Below are 20,274 nucleotides of genomic sequence, written 5' to 3'. Positions count from 1 at the left end.
TAAAATTAAAAATGATCTGGACAAACTGGAGAAATGGTCTGAAGTAAATAGGATGAAATTTAATAAGGATAAATGCAAAATACTTCACTTAGGAAAGAATAATCAGTTGTATGCATACAAAATGGGAAATGACTACCTAGGAAGGAGTACTGTAGAAAGGAATCTGGAGATTATAGTGGATCAAAACAAGCTAAATATGACTCAACAGTGTAATACTGTGGCAGAAAAGAAGCAAACATTCTGGGATGTATTAGCCATTATCTAAATCATTGATGAAGATATTGAACAGAACTGGACCCAGAACCTATTCCTGTGGGACCCCACTTGATATGCCCCTCCAGCTGGACTGTGAACCACTGATAACTACTCTCTGGGAATGGTGTTCCAGACAGTTATGCACCCACCTTATAGTTGCTCCATCTAGGCTGTATTTTTCCTAGTTTGTTTTTGAGAAGGTCATGCAAAACAGCATCAAAAGACTTACTGAAGTCAAGATCTATTCTACCACATCTACCGCTTCTCCCCATCCTCAAGTCTTGATACCAGAGAAAGCTATTAGATTGGTTTGACACAATTTGTTCTTGACAAATCCATGCTGATTGTTACTTATCATATTATCTTCTAGAGGTCTGCAAATTGATTGCTTAATTATGTGCTCCATTATCTTCCAGGAACAGAAGTTAAGCTGACTGGTCTGTAATTCGCCAGGTTGTCTTTATTCCTCTTTTTATACATGGACACGATATTTGCCCTTTTCCAGTCCTCTGGAATCTCTCCTGTCTTTCATGACTTTTCAGAGATAATTGCTAATGGTTCAGATATCTCCTCAGTCAGCTCCTTGAGTATTCTAATTTGTATTTCATCAGGCCCTGGTGATTTGAAGACATCTAACTTGTCCAAGTAATTTTTAATTTGTTCTTTCCTTATTTTGGCCTCTGATCCTACCTCATTTTCACTGGCATTCACTGTGTTAGATGTCCAATCGCCACTAACCTTTTTGGTGAAAACTGCAACAAAAAAGTCATTTAGCACTTCTGCCATTTCCACATTTTCTGGTACTCTTCCCCTCCCCCCTTATCATTTGAGTAATGGGCCAAGCCTGTCCTTGGTCTTCCTCTTGCTTCTGATGTATTTGTAGAATGTTTTCTTGTGGCCCTTTATGTCTGTAGTTAGTTTACTCTCGTTTGTGCCTTGGCCTTTCTAATTTTGTCCCTACATACTTTTGTTATTTGTTTATATTCATCCGTTGTAATTTGACCTAATTTCCGCTTTTTGTAGGACTCTTCTTTGAGTTTCATTTAGGGAGGTAAATTGGAGCTGGCTACGGAAACCTGCACCCTGATTAGTGAATGGTAAAGAGTTGCCAGTCTAATTAGTCTGGGACTACATATAGGCCCAGAAGAAGTAAGTAAGGGGGAAGCCAAAGAGTGGAAGGAGAGCTATAGCTCTTCCCTCCTGGGTACAGAAGCTGAGAAGTCCTTAAGGCTGAAAACCCAAGCTGTATGTGGTGAGAAGGTGGTGGGAGTGCATGCTGTAAATAAACTGCACCGGTGATTGCTAAGTCCTAGGGTCCGAGTGATTTGTGAATGCAGCAGAAGCAGAGCAAAGGGGGCCCTGCTACAATCACTTTAACCCAAGCTGCCTTCCACTTTCAGATTCTCAATCAGTTCCTCCCTATTTGTGAAAACCAAATCTAGAACAGCCTCATTTTGATTAAAAAATTAGAATTATATAAAATTAACATGGCATACATTGAATGGATTAAAACAAGCTAACTGATAGGTCTCAAAATGTAATTGTAAATAGAGAATTATCATTGAGTGGGTCTGTTTCCAGTGGGGTTCCGCATGGTTTGGTTTTTGGCCCTGCACTATTTAACATCTTTATCAGTGCCTGGAAGAAAACATAAAATCACCACTGATAAAGTTTTCAGATGACCCAAAAATTGGGAGTATTGAAGAGGACAAGTCACTGATTCAGAGCAGTCTAGATCGCTTGGTAAACTGGGCTTGAGTAAGCCGTGTGTTTTAATATGGCTACATGTAAATGTATACATCTGAGAAGAGAATGTAGGTTATACTTATAGGATGGGGGACTTTATCCTGGGAAGCAGTGTCCCTGAAAAAGGTTTGAGGGTGGTGGTGAATAATCAGCTGAACACAAGCTCCCAGTGTGATGCTGTGGCTGAAAGAGCTAATGTGATCCTGGGATGCATAAATAGGGGAATCTCAAGTAGGAGTAGAGATGTCGTTATTTTACCTCTGAATTTGGAACTGGTGCAACCACTGCTGGAATATTGTATCCAGTTGTGGTGCCCACAATTCAAGAAGGATGTTAATACATGGGAGAGGGTACAGAGAACAGTCACAAGAATCGTTAAAGGATTAGAAAAACATACCTTATAGTGACAGATCCAAGGAGCGCTGTCTGTTTAGCTTAACAAAGAGAAGAATGTGACTTACTTATAGTCTGTAAATATATATGTGCGGAACAAATAGTTAATAAGGAGCACTTCAGTCTAGCAGAGCAAGGTATAACAGTCCAATGGCTGGAAGTTGAAGCTAGGTGGATTCAGGTGGGAAATAAGGAATACATTTTTAGCAGTGAGAGTAATTAACCAGTGGAACAATTTACCAAGGGTTGTGGTGGATTCTCCAGCACTAACAATTTTTAAATCAAGATTTCTCAAAGAGGTGCTGTAGGAATTATTTTGGGAAGTTCAATGGCCTGTGCTAGACAGAAGGTCAGACTGGATGATCACAACGGTCCCTTCTGACCCTAGAATCTATGAATAATACAAGGAAAGGACTTACCTCCCCAACCCAGTCACGCTTCTCTGAGGGCATGGTATTTGGATGGATGTCAGAAATAGAAAATGCGTACTCAGTTTATGTCCAGACCATCCTGAGCAGAAGTAGAAAGGACTCTACCAGGAATTGTTATTGTGCCTGATTCTTTAAAAATTAATAATTGCATTGGTTGCCAATTGATAATAATTTAATGAACTGGGAGTAAAAGGGTTCTATCCCAGAATCAGAAACAACAGAATTAAAACTAAGAAGTTCAATATCTTGTGGGGAACCCCAGAGTATATGGCAAAGACACACTGAAGGCAAAGCAAAGCCTTAGCCACTTTTGTTAACACAATCAGTAAAGACAAGAAAGCTCCAAACCACATAAACAAATAGCAGTATTATAGCATTAGAGATATCTTTGGTATCATTCCTTGCATATGCTCGTATACTTACCCTTCTTTGGGGATCTGGTGGTTAGAGACAAAGAACCAGCTCTGTCCCTGGCATGCCAAATGAGTCCGATGGTCCAGACCCCTAATGCCCAAAGGTCGGTGATAATAACGATGAAGAGTGAAGGGTAAATGATGGAAAGCTAGCCCCCGTTACATGGTAGTGTTGCCTTTTACGGGGTCTGGGGTCTATCATGAATATTCATTTGGATACCCAGCCTCCCATATCCATATCTAACTTTCTCACCTAATAATATTGGGATGCCTTTATCCTGTAGGTTAGCATAATAATGCCTTTTAGCTCGTTACCGTATACATCAACTGTTGTGGATAAACATCTGCCAATGATTTTATTCTAAAATAACCAAGCCTAATATCAGTTCAGTATTCCTGTGTTTGCCTGGTAACATTATGTACCAACTCTCCTTGTAAGCAAACTATTACCAGTTCCCCAAAATCTAGGCCATGTTATCTATGCTAAGGGTCGTAGGCCTGCTTCACTTATGCTAACCTGTTTAAGCCAATGTCTTACAGTATGCAAGCCTGTAGGTTCCTTGCATTGCTGCTAAATAAAAGGCTAAGCTATCTCTATTGGCTACATTATGAAGCAAGTGGAAAAGATTTATGTTTTGGTGTGACCAATGAGGAATTTCCTCTTTATGAGCACAGATTCTGGACATGTTGTACTACCTTCTACCCTTAAAATCCTCGGGGCGGTCTATTAGTTCCATTGGGCTACCTTGGCAGCCATCAATGCATTTAATTCACCAGTCATCAAATATTCTTTTTTCCCCCGCACCTAGTCTTTTCCCACTTCTTGAAGGGTATGACTAGAACCTTCCCTTTGGTGGCTAAACTGGGACATGAACTTTGTTTTATCAATCCTCACTAAATCACTGTTGAAGCCTCTAGCATCTTGCTCTCTGATACATATCTCTATGAAGGTAGTGTTTTTGGTCACTATCACATTGGCCAGAAGAGTTGGAGTTAGGGGTGCTCATGGCAGGACCTCTCAGTACAATTAAGAATATGGTATCCATGACACTGCATTCAAAGTTCACCCAGAAGGCATTAATCAAAGCTTCCGTTTACCGGTATTCTAGCCTAAGCCTTTCTCTAACAGAGAAGTGGCATGGCACTCCCTGGATGTGTGTAGGACTCTTGCCTTTTACCTGCAAAGGACAAAATCATTTTGACTGTCTCCTAGGCTCTTCGTATAATTTGTGGAATGAAGGAAAGGAGAAGGGACCATTTCCTCCCAGGGGCTGTCAAAATGGATCTTGGGATTCATCCTACTCTACTATGAGATGAACAGTAAGCCCCCTGAAGGCACTGTGAGAGCACATTCAGTGAGAGCTGAGGCAACACTGGTAGCTTCCCTGAGAGTGACATCCCTCTTACACCCATCTAGAGAGAAGCAACTTTTGAGTTCTGTACGCTCTTTTGCTAGACATTAGCTGCTGATGCAAGCAGCCGCCTCTGATGTTTCTTTTGGGCAGGGTAGTTCTGTAGTTTGTTGTATTACAGGACTTCAGGCACTGCTTGTGAATCACCTGAAGTGCACTACACAGGGACAGAAGAATGGGTTACCTTGTAGTAACTTGAGTTCTTTGAGATGTGTTATACCTATGTATAGTGCACCACCTGCCCTCCCTTCCCTGCTACCTGGTCTCTTACTGGGAACTGGTGGTAGAAAAGGAATTAAGATGACTGTGGCCTGGAAGCCCCCTTTATTCCCTCGGTGCAGAACATGAGGAGAGTGAGGGCACATGTACAGACCAGATGGACACTTCAAGGGAGAAGTCTGTGGTCCTGGGTGTGTGGAGCGCATGCTCAACCTGATGTGCGCTACATATAGGGACAACATATCTCGAAGAACTCTAGTTTTACTACAAGATGAATAACCCAGCCTTTTGAGGTGAAGGGAATAAGGGAGATGAAGCAGTAGTTAGGCAAGTGGGACAAAAGTTGTTTGTTTTGCAAGGATGGTGAAGGTCAGATCATCCATGCATTGTGCTGTAAACAGGCAGTCAGAGAGCATGAGCGTGAAGGTAAGGGAGGTCAGTAGCCAGGATCGGACAGTATCCAACAGGACAGGTTTGAAGAGTTATCGACAGAAAGCTAAGCATTTGTGACAGTGTTGGAGGAGGAAAAGTTGTGCAAAGAGGTGGGGAAAGAGTGGAAGAGAAGCCATAGATCTTGTATGTTTTCTTTTTGAAAAACTTGGCAGAATCTTGTGCTGATTGGGAGCAGGATATGATGGGGTCTTAAAGGAAGGTAAAGGTTGTGTATAAGCGGGTTGGAATTGTGGTTATGGGAATCAATGAGGATGGAAAGTCATGCAGTTTGGCAAGAAATACTGTGGAACTGAATAAAGGGAGAACAAAAGTGTAGTGGAAGAAGTGTTAAAATCTATTTACTTAGAATGAGTAGGATTGCCATGGATTTAACAGAGTTCCAATAAAGAGATAAAAATAATTTTTTTCCTACTACTCCTTGGATGAACCCACTCAAATATAATAAGCTTGTTTCTCCAAGAACCAAAAAGGATTTATTGCATGTTTTCATTATGCTCCTAAGCTTATATGATCCTAAACTGATTGTATCTGTTAAAACAGAAAATTTAAGACTTTTTTGTTTTTCAAATAATTTCTTAAAATAAAGATCAACTGCAAAAAATGTTAGCATTCATATTTGCATACTCCAAGAAAGTGTGTCAAGGCTGGATCACCCTTAGAGAAGTTGGACTAACCGAGGTTTTGGTAGTTAAATACGTATAAAGGCATGAATAACGACACATTTTTATTCCACCATTATTCATTCTAGGTTGGTGTGATTGATTTCTCTATGTATTTAAAGAATGAAGATGATATTGGGAGTAAAGAAAGGTATGTTCTGTCAAAACACCTTGGATTTTACATATTAAGTTAAATTATTTGTTGAACATCTTTAATATTTAGTATATTTATTTTATTTGTTTAGATTTCTAAAATGCACTAAGCAGTTTTCTGCAATTTTGTGCATAATAGTTTTGTGTCTAATCCACTGGACCATGTTCCTTCAACCAATTAGTTGATTTTAAAATGGGCTATTTTCTTTAAGTTTACACTTGCTCACAAATTTTAAATATAAATTTACATTTATTTGCAATAATGCAGTATCAGTTTTTGTCACATGGTACTTATTACTACATGATTGTAGAGATTGTTTTGTTTTTTTGTAATAAAATTAAGCCACTTCCATGTATTTTCATAGAATTTTTAATATGTATATTTTCATATGCTTATAGAAGATGGATCTTTGTTTTTGAATGTATAGACAAATCGCTTGCTAAAAATTAATTGCCTTCTCTCTTTAGAAATGTCCAGATTGCTGCAATTTTGGATCAAAAGAATTATGTAGAGGAACTGAACAGACAACTAAAGTAAGTATTTCTTGGGGTATGTGTATCAGTCCAGACTTCCTCCAGGTTAAAACACATCTTTCTCCCTCTGCTCCTATATCATAACCTTGGCAGGAGTAAAGTTCAGGGGAAAAGATTAAAAATTCTTTCTACTTAGTCTGAGGATGGAGAGGAATTGCCAGACATATATTCTCTCCTGGGGAGACTGGAGGAGAGGAGTCAAATGTCAGTTTGTCGACTGTGCCTCTCCAGAAGATCTTTGGCCTTACAGCATACGATGTGTGACCACATCAACATTCCACCCTAGCAACATGAGCAAATTATGATTCCTCAAGGATTCCATTAACCAGTGGTTCTCTAATTTTTTTTTCGCGGACCACTTGAAAATTGCTGAGGGTCTCGGCGGACCACTTAATGATCTTTCCAAATGTTGTTTGTACCATTAGCTAACTATTGTAAAGCACTTTGGATAAAAGCGTTATATAAAAAAAACCTTAATAAGAATTGTTTTTTTGTTCTACAAATAAAAGCACACCACTCATATTTTAATATCAATAGTCTTACCTTTCTAATTCGATGGATGTGCCTTCTCTCCCTCGCTGCGGCAGCCCCCGAGCTGGGGCTGGGAAGGAGGGGGGGTCTCTCCAGGCACTGCCCAGGCCCACACCTTAGAGGGAACTATCCATGGACCACCTGAATGGAGCTTGCAGACCACAGTTCGAGAACCTTTGCCATAAGCTATTTCTCACGCCAAACTCCATGGCACTGTGGTTGTGGCTGTAATGTTGAGGATCAAGTCTGAATAGAAGAAGAGCAACAAAAATGATTAAAGGTCTAGAAAACATGACCTATGAGGGAAGATTGAAAAAATTGGGTTTGTTTAGTCTGGGAAAGAGAAGACTGAAAGGGGACATGATAACAGTTTTCAAGTATGTAAAAGGTTGTTACAAGGAGGAGGAAGAAAAATTGTTGTTCTTAAAGTCTGAGGATAGGACAAGAAGCAATGGGCTTAAATTGCTGCTAGGGAGGTTTAGGTTGGACATTAGAAAAAAACGTCTTAACTGTCAGAGTGGTTAAGCACTGGAATAAATTGCCTAGGGATGTTCTGGAATCTCCGTCATTGGAGATTTTTTAAGAGGAGGTTAGACAAACACGTGTCAGGAATGGTCTAGGTAATACTTAGTCCTGCCATGAGTCCAGGGGACTGGACTAGATGACCTCTCGAGGTCCCTTCCACTCCTATGATTCTATGAATGGTTTGATGGACCCTGACCATAACTGTGTACACTGGAGATCTAGAAAGAGAGTTTCCCAACAAGTAGCCAGTGTAAGTGGTACTTAGTACCAAGGTGATAGCTTTTTTTAATGCACATAAAATTGGTATTTGGATAGAACCTGATTTGAAGGCCTGGGAATATGCTGCCTCTTTTTAGGAAAAGTAGATGGAATTTAAGTAGTGAATGAAGCATGTGGTAAAACAGAGAGAGCAACTTTCTCAGGAACTGATTCCCACATGATTGACGAGTTCAGGTTTCCAGTATTAGGTACAGCAGAGGCTAAAGTATGGAATATGATGGAAAGTAATATTTTTTTGATAAGTGGAAAAAAATGGATTAAGGATCATTTCTGCTGGTAGCAGCTTTAGCATTTTACCGTACAAAATCAAAGGAGGGTAAAAGAATTTCAGATTATATTTTATTTTCATCAACATTTGATGTGAAATATCCATATCACATATAATGTACTATCAATAACTACTTTTATTAAATCTTTACTTTTAAGAGCAGAACCTACTGGGACTTGAGACGAGCCTCTGTTTTGATCTTGGGAAATACCATTCTTCCACTGCTGAAATCCCCCAGCAGAGTGTTGCTATGTAAAGCTTAGGACTTTCATTGTCCAGCTATGCCAGAACGACAGGAGACACAGGATTTGGGTTTAATTAGGCTTTAACTTTATTCTTAAAATATCTGGGACTACCCTGCAGATACAATTATACAGTGCAGGTAATTCCATGATCATTTCCTTATACTCGGGGGCTATCGCCATCCCTCCCTCTTTGCCATCCCACTGCTGGGACCCTCCACTGCCCCGTCTAGATGAGTGTTAAGGGGGCTGTAAAGAAGAGGGGATTTGACTCTCTACCATGCGAGTTGTAGGAGCCCCATTCCCCCCCTGTCCCACTCACCTTTAAAGCATGCCTCCTTTAAATCCTTTACCCATCCATTTTTTATCAGATCCATATCCATTCCCGACATCTACCACAAGGTTCCAGAACGAGTTGCAACTTTAGGGCCTAACCCCCCCTTTATTACCCCAGTAGATCCCCAGCTTGCTGTGGAGAAGGTGAAAAACCCACCTCGCCTAGACCAATCTGGCAGTAAGGGAAAATTCCTTCTCAGCCATCTGTTTGCCTCCCCAACAAGATGCCCCAATTAATATTGGGGCCCCAGTCTACTAAACACTGTAGAGACACCGATGAATTCTCTAATAGGAGGTATGAGACAACAAATGGGATGTAACAAATGAAAGTGGAGGAGGGGGAGTGAGTATAATTGCTGCAATAAGATCAAGTGGATAGATAGGTTGCCCATGTTTATAACTTGATGATGTCAAGACATTTTAAAAAAAAAAGTATACATACATGCACATGTCCCTTTCTGTACTGAACACCCCACAAACTAGCTGTTCCCACGCACACATAAATAACAATCAATCACATTAATCCTCTCCATCTAGCCATTGATTATCAGTCGGGAGCCTTCTATAGGCATCATAGTAAAAGTAGGTTTGGAGGAAAGAGCACATGTCTTTACAGACTACGTTTGGGATTGTTCAATGCATAAAAGTCAGCCTGGAAGATGCTTGTGCGAGAAATTGGCAGTCAGACAGTGAAGGAGGCTTGGTGGGAGGGAGAAGCTATGTAAGAGATGAGCAGATAAGTAGGAAGGGACACAGCTGCGAACGGCCTTAAAGATAAGAACAAAAAAGCTTGAAAATAATGTGGTGGGAAAAGGAGGGTTAGAGGAGGGATTTCAAAGGGGAAATGAAATGAATAGAATGATGGAGAAGGAAAATGATTTTAGTAGCTGTGTTTTGAATGGACCTTAAGGGCGAATGGAGTCCAGGGAGGAGCAGTATGCAGTAGTTAAGATGGGGAAGTGCTGAGAATCTGGACAAGAGTTTTAATTGTATGGGAAAAAAAGTAAAAACAGAGCTTTGGAAAACTTATTGAGAACAAAGCAACAAAATTTGGACGCTGTGTGGTTGCAAAGGATGAGGGAGCAGGAGTCAAAGATGACACCCAAATCATGGGCTTGGGTGGCAGGGATAATGATGGTGTTGTCAACAGTGACTGAAGTTGCAGGGAGGAGTGTGTGTCACATAAGTATTCATTAAAGGAAGATAATCTGTAACATTTTTAGAAATAATTTCCAACTGCAATGATCAGTGCAGTTCTGTTGGCTGTTGCCAATAAACTTAGTGCTTGGCATAAAACTTTTTGTGTTTGTTTGTATGAGTTTTGGTGTAACACTGAATATTGATTTCTTTATTACTTTCAGTAGCACAGTCAGCAGCCTTCATGCAAGAGTTGATTCATTAGAGAAGTCAAACACTAAACTAATTGAAGAGGTATTGTTTCTTAGTAATGTGTAATACTATTTTTTAACCAGTGGTGAACGTTTCCTTTTTTCCTCCCTCTACAAGTACAGTCTAATTAACTGTGTTGAAACACTGCCTAATATATTCAGCTACATTTGACTCAGTCTGAAGAAATAACACAAAGGTTGCTGGGACCTGTGTTCAGCTTTATCCCAGTTGACTATTGGATTAGCAAAATGCTGTAAAACATTGCAATTTCACAGCAGGGTTTAAGAGTGTACAGAAGAACCCTATCTTAAATGTGCTCGGAGTTGCTGTCAGTTCCATTTTGTGGAGACCACTGAGTAAAGGCATTCCTTCAGACTGCCAATCCACAGGCGAACTAGATCTAGTTGAGCGGACAATGTATAATTGTCTCAGCTCAAGCCAAAGGGCTCTTTCTAAAAGCTCATTCACAATATGCAGGTATAGGTTTGTCTGCCTCTCTGTGCCAGGTTGTTTGGATTGTTGGTTTTTTTTTTAAAACATCCTGTACTTTCCAATGTCTTAATACTTGAAGTAGATAACAACATATTTGGGATTAGGAGGAGGAGATGAGTTTTTCCCCTTATTTTTTACCTGCCCTGAAAGAGAAATGGGGGGAAAAATGATATTTCTACATTTAGCAGTTGAGGGGGCTGTTAGTTTATTCTGGATGTGAACAAATCCAGACAATGAACAGCATGTATACTGCCCCTCACCCCTGCCCCATGTTTCGCACAATCCCTTACAAATCCTCTTTTCTCTCACCATAGTCTACGCCTTCTGACAAGCCTTCTGCCTAACTCCCAGGATTAAGTTAAAGGGCCCTGAAATACTCTGCTGAGGCCTTTCTTTATTCTGTCACACTGTAGGACTTTCCTAGTCCTCAGTGTCCCAGATTTATCCTTCCTTACCCAGGAAATTTGCTTCTGTAAGATGCTACATAGTGCTGCATACAGTATACCTGGAGATTCATGTTGAGAAACTTCTTTAAAACAGAAAATATATCCATTTAAATTGAAGTGTATATGTAAGAACTTTAACAAGGGGAAAAAAGGGAGTATGTATCCTGTAGCTAGAATAGAGTATCACTGAAAAGCTATTCCTCTGTACAAGAGATGTAGAATAAAAAAGATGGTCCTAATTTAGATTTATTCTCACCTCAGTATGTAACTCCGACTATAAATGGTAGTTGTGCATGCACACAAAATAGATATCTTATTCAGCACACTGAGACTAAAGTATGCAGTAATGTTAGCTATGTATACAGTAGAATAATTTTGTTTTGTTTCTTAGTGTTCGGAAAAATAGTCATACACTTTCTCTCTTTTTTCCCTTTTAGTTAGCAATAGCAAAAAACAATATAATTAAACTTCAGGAAGAAAATCATCAGTTAAGAAGTGAAAACACACTGATTTTAATGAAAACACAGCATCACCTAGAGGTATGTGAATTCAATATAATTAAATGTTACCTGGCTTCTTGTCATTTGAATGTTTTATGTTGGCAACTGTATCTCAGCAAATAGTTGGACTGCCATAAAACAATTTTATGTGAGGAATAGGCCTGTGTGATTTGTTACATTTATGACTTATGATAAAGCTTATCTAAATATTGTAGGAATCAATCTAGATTATTATTCTAAACAAATTTTGAGGTTTTTTCTTACATTTTGCATTCATCTTTGAGATTATACAACTTTCTGTTTGCAGTGGTTAATGTAATATTTTACTGTAAACCTTGTCAGAAAATAATTTGTGTGTTGGACTGGGATATTGTACATTATGAATAATTTTAGATTCAGTTATTGAAAAATATTTCTGGATAACCTGGAGAACCCAATATCAGTGATATTTAAATAACTGGGTGAATTAAATGCCTCTGGAGTTACTCAGCGACCCGGTGAAATAATGTACCAAAAATTACTCTTCCAGGCCTCAATTCAGCAACATATTTAAGCACATGCCTAATTTTCAGCATGTGAGTTGTCTCCTTCCGGTTCATGGGATTACTCATATGCTTAAAGATTAGGCATGTGCATAAGTAACTTGCTGAATCACACGTCTGCAAGAAGTTCATTTCATTTTGCAAGGTTTACATTTTTAAGCTAAAATGTAATTCTCAATTTAAAAGTGATTAATCCATAATGTAGACAATCTTGGATCCTATTGGTTTAGTGGGTGTATTGTGCTTACGTAGTCCATTGTGAATTTAAGCAACTTTTCTCTCCACAAATTTGTTACATTTAATTATAACAATTGTTATATTTGTAATGAAAACCAGATACATCTGTAATTTCTGCATAGGTAACCAAAGTGGATGTTGAGGCAGAGCTTCAAACATACAGACACTCCAGACAGGGTCTGGATGAAATGTACAATGAAGCACGCAGACAACTTCGAGAAGAATCACAATTACGACAAGTGAGTGTATTTAAAATGTGCTATGTAAACCTTGACAAGATTAACATTTAGTGTCTCTTTAATACATTACTTTGACTATTTCTAGCTTTACATTTTTTTCCAGGGGATGTGTGCTGCTAGTAATCTACCACACTGTTTCTCTAACCTCATGAAAATGTTGTTTCAAGTTTTTGAAAACTTGGAGCCATTATATTAGTATTTCTTTAACAGTCGTGTCTCTAAGCATAGTTAGGAAGAATACTGATTTTTGTATGAGTAATGTGTTGGATTTTAGCAGCTATGTTAATTTCAAATATTTAGCTACATCAGTATTTTGAATAGGTTTCCTAAATACATGCATTAAATGTTTTTTCCAAAAGTAGAAATACTTATTTTTTTGACTTTTTAATATTCTAAATAGAAAATTGACTCTCTTATTCTTAAAATATTATTTCACTTATAAGAAATTAGGCTAATGATATTTCATAAAATGAGGTGGCTTTTATTAAGGTAAAAACAAATGAACACAAGTCACCAAATGCATGACTGAGTGCAGTGTTTACATAATATTTACAATATCTGTTTTGCCAAGTTTCACAGAAGGTAGAGATTTGTGAAGGTGAAAGATCCAGCACTGCAGGACCTGCAGTGCCATATCTCAATTTTGCATCAGAAATACTAGATAAAACGTTGCATAGCTATTTACAAAATCGGTGTTGACAGAGTATAGGGTTGCCAACCTGCCCGGATTTGCCAGGAGTCTCCAGGAATCAGCCTCAATCTCCCGGTTGCTACTGAAAACAATCCGGGAGATTTTAATAGGCCAAAAGTCTGGTTGGCGGGGGCAGCATAGCAGGGCTAAGGCAGGCTCCTTACTGGCCCTGGCTTGGCGCAGCTCCTGGAAGTAGCAGCATGTCCCTGCGGCCCCTAGGCGCAGGCAAGGACGGCCGGGGGATCTTTGGTCATGAACAGCAGCCAATGGGAGCTGTGGGGGCGGTGTCTGAAGGGAGGGGCAGAGCTGCCTGGCTGCCCCTGCCTGCGCCTAGAGGCCGCAGGGACATGCCGCCGCTTCCGGGAGACGCCGGAGGTAAGTGCTGTCCAGCTGGAGTCCGCACCCCCTCCTGCACCCCAACCCCTCCCCTGAGCTGCCTCCCGCACTCTGAACCCATCGGCCCCAGCCCAGAACCCGCATCCCCTCCCACACCTGAACCCCCTACCCCAGCCTGGTGAAAGTGAGTGAGGGTGGGAGAGATGGAAGGAGGATGGAGTGAGCGGGGGGTGGGACCTTGGAGAAGGGGCGGGGCCACAGGGCAGGAGGTGGGACAAGGGTGTTTGGGTTTGTGCAATTACTTGGCAACCCTAACAGAGTATAATTGTTTTTGTGCAAATTGTAGGACATAGAGAATGAGCTAATGGTCCAAGTCAGTATGAAACATGAGATAGAACTTGCAATGAAGTTGTTGGAGAAAGACATTCATGAGAAACAAGACACCCTCATAGGCCTGCGACAACAGCTAGATGAAGTTAAAGCAATTAACATAGAAATGTACCAAAAGCTACAGGTAAAAGAGATCATTCTTAAATTGTTGAAACCTCTTTGAAGTATAAATGTAAGATGTGTGTGACTTTTGAAATAGCGCATGCTGCTCATGACATTTGAAACAGTGTAGCAATAGAAGAGTATTTGCTTCAGAAAGCTGATAGTCTTTCATCCATATGTTAAACTCTTGTTTTCTTAGTTTTGCTTATTGTCGCTGCTTTTTTAGCTCAGCTTTCTGCTTCTACTCTCTTCCTCTTTCAGAATAAATAGATCCAACTATATAAGTTAACTGCATTCACATAACACAGGTTTTATGGAAATCATTTTAAAGTATCGTTGCGATGTATAGAGGACTGAAACACAGGTGATCATCATGGTACTGTACATAGGGAGAATGATATACCTGAAGTTTTGTGCTCCATTTGGGGGATCATACTGGAAAGAACAGTGAAGGAATTATAAAAAGTAAAGGAGGATAGTGAAGTGGTTAAATGGGCTTTGAGAGTTATAACTGTGAAGATCAACTAGGATAAACTGCAGGTAAGAAATGATCAAACACCAAGGAAATTCAAGAGAAAGTACTTTGTGATAATTTTAACGTGTGGAACAAGTTGTCAAAGGCAGGAATAGAAGTTAGTCATGGCCACTTGAAAAAGTGCACAGAGAAATTACATTATACGATGCAAAGAGTAGATGTGTGGACCAAGATGCTGCTGTCCACGTCTAAATGTTTTGTGTAGAAAGCAGAACAGGAATAAAGATCTGTCTTTAGTAAAATAAACTGAGACAGTATAGGCTCTTCAGTATTATTGTTGGTGTTTATGCAGCATGTCTGTCAGATCTGTAGTTTTTCTGTTTTAATCTGTGTTTTGAAACTTTTGTGTGGTGATATTAACTGGATTTGATGACAATACTGTACCTATATTTAGACCTTGAAGCATGGATGTTCACAGTTGTCAGAGGCTGGTTAAAATAAGGTTAGAATATTTAAAGTACTCAACTATAGTAAGTAATTTTAGCTGTTGTTCTGGTACAGACCTAAGGCCTTATCGGTGCCTACCACCTTGCAGGATTGGGCCCAAGAAGACCGCAGCATGAACTAAAACTAATGCTTATAGGTGTTGTTGCTATGGATATAATGAGCTATTTAAAAAAAATTAGCACTGAATTTTAGTAGACACACATAAAAAGATATTTAAAAAAAATAAACTGAAAAATATATATTATTAAATAGAGTGTACACTTGTAAAATGCCAATAAAATGAAAATTGAAATTCTATAGATTAGATGTTTTTCTTGAATGTTGCTTTATTTTTTTTAGATGGGAATGTTTAAAAAACATAAGCAAACAAATATTCCAAAGCCATATTACAAATATTTTCCTTAAGAGAATGAACAAAAGCATCAAAAATACAGTTTAATATAAAACCTGCTTCAGTATTAATCTGTTTAATATAGGTTTCTGACGATGCCATGAAAGAAAAGAATGAAATAGTTAGTCGACTAGAGGATAAGACCAATCAAATTACTGCAACTATGAAACAATTGGAACAAAGGTACAGCATCCATCTCTATTTTACTTATTTTTCCACATTCATTCCTCCTCCCTTACTGCATTCCCACATAGCTACCACTGAAACGTAACTCTCAGTAGGAAGTTTTAAAGAAGCATCATCTGCAACTGGTGTTTTACCATTGATCTTCAAACAGGTAGATTTATTTTTTGATGTTGTGAAGGCCAAGACTATAACAGGGTTCAAAAAAGAACTAGATAAGTTCATGGAGGATAGGTCCATCAATGGCTATTAGCCAGGACGGACAGGGATGGTGTCCCTAGCCTCTGTTTGCCAAAAGCTGGGAATGGGTGACGGGATGGTTCACTTGATGATTCCCTGTTCTGTTCATTCCCTTTGGGGCAGCTGGCATTGGCCGCTTTTGGAAGACAGGATACTGGACTAAATGGACCTTTGGTCAGACCCAGTATGGCCGCTCTTATGTACTATAAGAGTGGAAAAATACAGCCATAAACCAAGCCTTTTTATCTTAATTCTCTTTCACCATTCACTGGAGCTGACATTCTGTGCCTGCATCCAAGGTTGTTCTTTCAGCTACCGGGCTCAGTGATGGCCACTTCAGAATTCTGATTCATTATTACCTCTGTGTTATATTTTAATGCTATTCAATAAGGCTTTGATCCACCAAAGCACACGGTTAACTTTAAGCAAGACTGCTCACGTGCTTAAAGTTAAGCCTGTGCTAAGTGTTTTGAATCAGGACCCTGGCTGGCCAAGATTCCAAAGCTTACATTAATTGCTTTGGAAACTCCCTTAGTGTAAAGATGTACACATAAGTATTACATCACGAATTAGTAAAATGAAATGATATAATATCAGTGTGTAAGTTTATATTGTGATTACTATATATTTGTTACATAATATAAAGATGTGACTTGTGTGCATCGGTTATTTAAATGGAATAGACTATATGCATCGTTAATATTTTTAATTGTAAAATGTAACATATTCATAGCCCTGTCATGTTGGTGTTGACGTGTCTTACCATTGTTTTCTTTTAAAGCTACTTATTAAAAACATAATTATATATTAAAAGATTTAGTGACATGAATATTCTTTTATTGACATCCTTTTTCCTCTTTTTTCTTTCTTTTTTTCCTTTATCCCAATTTTTACATTTTGAACTTTACTACCTTTATCTGTCTTTGATTTTGTCCATTACATACGTGAAGTGACAAAGATCTGTTAACTCAAACTAGGACTATTGCAATGTCATTTGTGAAATGTGCCAGCAATGAAGCACAGCACCAATACAAACTTGTCAAAGATATATCATTTTGAAAGCTACTTGGCTATTGATAGAATAAAATTTGTATGAGTTGGTTTAAAAAAAATATGGTTATCATCTTAAATGGTATTGGGAAATCCTGTATTATAATTGGTCAGTAAGTACTAGTGATTTTGACACAATGTTACAGCTTGGAACGACTTTGTTTTCAGAAATAAAATCCTCTCCACCCCTTTCTCTCCTCTCCTCTCCTCCCCTCCCAAAGAATAAAAAAATCACTGTAATATTATTGACCAATCAGAAACTAGAATTTTCTAATGCTATTTAATCATTTTACTTTTTTTAATGTTAAATACAAAGTTTATTTAAAAATGTTAGCTGCCTTTACATTTTTGATTTCTCATTGCCCTGACACTTACCTCCAGTTATAGGGTTTTCCCTCACCCCTTATTTATAGCACTTAAATAAATAAAGAACCTCCCTTTCAGTTAATAAAAAACCCACATTTTTATTGTTGTTGCACTTTCAGGGCTTCTCTATACCAGAAAACATGCTGTCAAGTCTTTTAATGTGGTTGCTGATAGCATCACTTTCTTGAGTAGCGTAGACAGAAGTATTTTTCCTGAGAACTGGCTAAAACAGCTTATAAAAATGTGCCATAGGTTCTGTCTGTACTTTACAAAAACAAAACCCAAATAACTTCTGTATTTGTAGGACTCTCTTATACACAGTTAAAATACAGTTCAGTCTGCTAGCATAGAGCAGAATGTAAGATGTTTTTACAGAGCTACTGTATCATGGATACAATCAAGATATGACTAGAACTAAAGACTATAAAGCAGGAAGGCCTTATCTACGTAGAAATCTTCGTAGCTGTAATTCCCGCAGGGGTAGCACTGGTAGAAAGTGTAGCATAGGCAGGACTCAGACATTTACAGGTAGATCCTCAGATGGTATATAAATTGTAAGCTGAGGATCTGCTCTTATCTGAGTTGCTACCCTGGTGGAGCTGCACTGGATTTGAATTACAGCTATAGAATTTGCAAGCTGCTAGTGTAGATAAAGAGTCTATAGATGCTAGCATGGTTCTCAGAAAAAAAAAGTCCTTGTCCATATTAGTCTTGGAAATTGTGCTAATGCAGTTTCAGCTGTAGTTCAGAGAGGGTCTTAGTGGTGTTTTTAGTTTTCCTATTTCATTTAGTCTTTCACCCTTCTCTGCCTTCTGGCATAGCAGCAAGAATTAGCCTTGCTGTGCACCAATATTCTCCCTTCTCCTATCCATCCTCTTTGGCCCTATTTGTATTACAATTACAAACACATCAAGGAACTTCATTATAACATATTGTAGTGTAGAGTAGACCCTAACAGTTTTTCCTACCTGGGCTAAATTCAGATGCTTTAAAATAACATGGTTCAAGTCCAGTGTGTTGTCATTTCTGAACTGGCAGTTTTTGGTAACTGCCCCACCTGTGCAGCTTCACTGTTGGTAGCATGAGCGTAGGTGGGGAACTAGAGCTTTTATTAACGTGATATCTAATTCTGCTGAGATGTCTAGTAATGCTGGTGCACTGTCTGCATGAGCCCTCTCATTAGTTGACTGGTAGCACAGCAATGGTAGGCAGTTTCCCAAACATGGCCAGTGTAGATGCATATTACATTATAAAACATTAGTAGCCAGGCTCCCTAACATGATTGTGGTTGTAGTGTAGACAGGGCCAGTAAGAAAGCTTTAATTTAATTTTACATTTAACAGTGATAAACTGGGAGTTGTGCGTTACTCTACATTCAGCTGACTGGGAAGTGATGATTCAAGCCAAGCCTTGAGAGAAGAACCACTCGGTTTTCTCTCAACATTTTGCGGGCTTGTGTACACTACAGATGCTACAGCAGCACAGCTATGGTGCTGCAACAGTGCCATAGTGTAGACACTTGCTACAGCTACAGAAGGGGTTTTCCATCACTGTAATTAATCCACCTCCGTGAGAGGCAGTGTTCTTCTTCTGTTGACCTAGTGGTGTCTAGACTGGGGCGTAGGTTGGTTTAACAATGTCTTTTGGGGGTGTGATTTTTTTTTCACACCCCTCAGTGCAATGTAGCTAGGTCAACCTAAGTTTTAGGTGTAGAGCAGATCTGAGAAGGGACAAAAGAGGCAATTGTAAAATGAGACACCTCAACTGGGATGAGGCTCTGAATGATGTTTTACTGGCTACTCTAATCTCCCTTGTATATCCCAGTAAGACAGTTGAATATGGAGTAACATACAATTTTTGATTTAGTGTTTACATTTCAATTAAATTTAAGCCACATCTTTTTTGGGCGGAGAGAGGGTCAAACAGAGAGAAATCTTGATGCATTGGTGAGGTATAAGTGAGGGGAGAGGGCTATTCGAAACAGGAATGCAAGATCCCTTGAAAATCAAAAGGAAAGAGCTTAAATGAAAGCCTGACTTCTGTTATTTATTCAGTTTTATTTGTTTTGTTTATCATATGGAGCTATTTTTAACCATGATTTTTAATACACATTATTTAAATATATTTAATAATGTTTTTTATTAGTGGTTATTCTGTAAGTGTAGTGAGACTCTCCAGGGTGTGTTCTGCTGTCTTACTACAGCTGTGTTCTTGCTATCTGATTCCAGTGTTCTGTATTCAGGCTCATGTCTGAATTGCTTCAAGCCATTCCAGCACAACACACACTGTCTTATTGATTGATTAGTATAGACAAAGTAGTTACTGTACTTCTACAGTTCTTGTAAAAATTCCTCCCACAATAACACATGTATGTACGCTCAAAGTTAGAGCAGTAAGTGATATAGATGAATTATAAAATCTGTATGGTTATGCTTTAATGGCATCTATTAATGGTGAACATAAAATAAAAACAAATTGGAAGACTTAATCTGCTTTTCTTTGTGTAGTGAAAACCAGAAACTAGATTTCTAGGCATTGTGTGGCTCTCTTGTTTGAGTTTGTGAGTTTCCCCCAATCTTTGTTTTTATTTAGAAATGTTTCTATTTCCCCATTTTTCTTTTATTTGTCTTCTTCACCCTTTACACCCTAGTTCTAGCCTCAGTTTTACCCAAAGTTGATTTGAATTACACCAGATTGCAGCAAGCGGAGAAGTCTCAAATGGAAGCTGAGAATGAGGACAAGAAATTCAAACAAGAATGTATGAGTAAATCTGAAAACCTGCAGAAAGAAATCTCCCGAAAGGAGAAGCAGCTGTAAGTATACTTCCCTTTTGGAAAACGTATAAGGCA

At 38.8% G+C, this 20,274-nt stretch overlaps 1 protein-coding gene across 7 annotated transcripts in view; it reads left to right on the top strand.

Annotated features, from left to right (window-relative positions):
* The window catches only part of RUFY2 (RUN and FYVE domain containing 2), a 64,236-nt gene that overhangs the window by 22,280 nt on the left and 21,682 nt on the right, over positions 1-20,274 (top strand). For 5 of the 7 annotated variants that reach the window (XR_012159993.2, XM_073353473.2, XM_073353471.2 and 2 more), the window contains exons 6-13: positions 6,071-6,132; positions 6,603-6,668; positions 10,211-10,280; positions 11,614-11,715; positions 12,578-12,694; positions 14,068-14,235; positions 15,672-15,769; positions 20,119-20,238. Coding sequence is in view for 6 of the 7 variants with exons in the window: in XM_073353473.2 (XP_073209574.1) it covers positions 6,071-6,132; positions 6,603-6,668; positions 10,211-10,280; positions 11,614-11,715; positions 12,578-12,694; positions 14,068-14,235; positions 15,672-15,769; positions 20,119-20,238 (803 nt within the window). In the remaining variant the exon portion in view is untranslated. Of the gene's footprint in view, positions 1-6,070; positions 6,133-6,602; positions 6,669-10,210; positions 10,281-11,613; positions 11,716-12,577; positions 12,695-14,067; positions 14,236-15,671; positions 15,770-16,959; positions 19,914-20,118; positions 20,239-20,274 lie in introns of those variants that run through there. The other 2 variants (XM_073353472.2, XM_073353476.2) reach the window with 2 other exon arrangements.

This window comes from Lepidochelys kempii, chromosome 7 (genome assembly GCF_965140285.1).
Source record: "Lepidochelys kempii isolate rLepKem1 chromosome 7, rLepKem1.hap1, whole genome shotgun sequence".
NCBI lineage: Eukaryota > Metazoa > Chordata > Testudines > Cheloniidae > Lepidochelys > Lepidochelys kempii.
The sequence above is the reverse complement of the archived record's forward strand: the minus strand, read 5'-3'. Positions and strand labels throughout refer to the sequence as shown.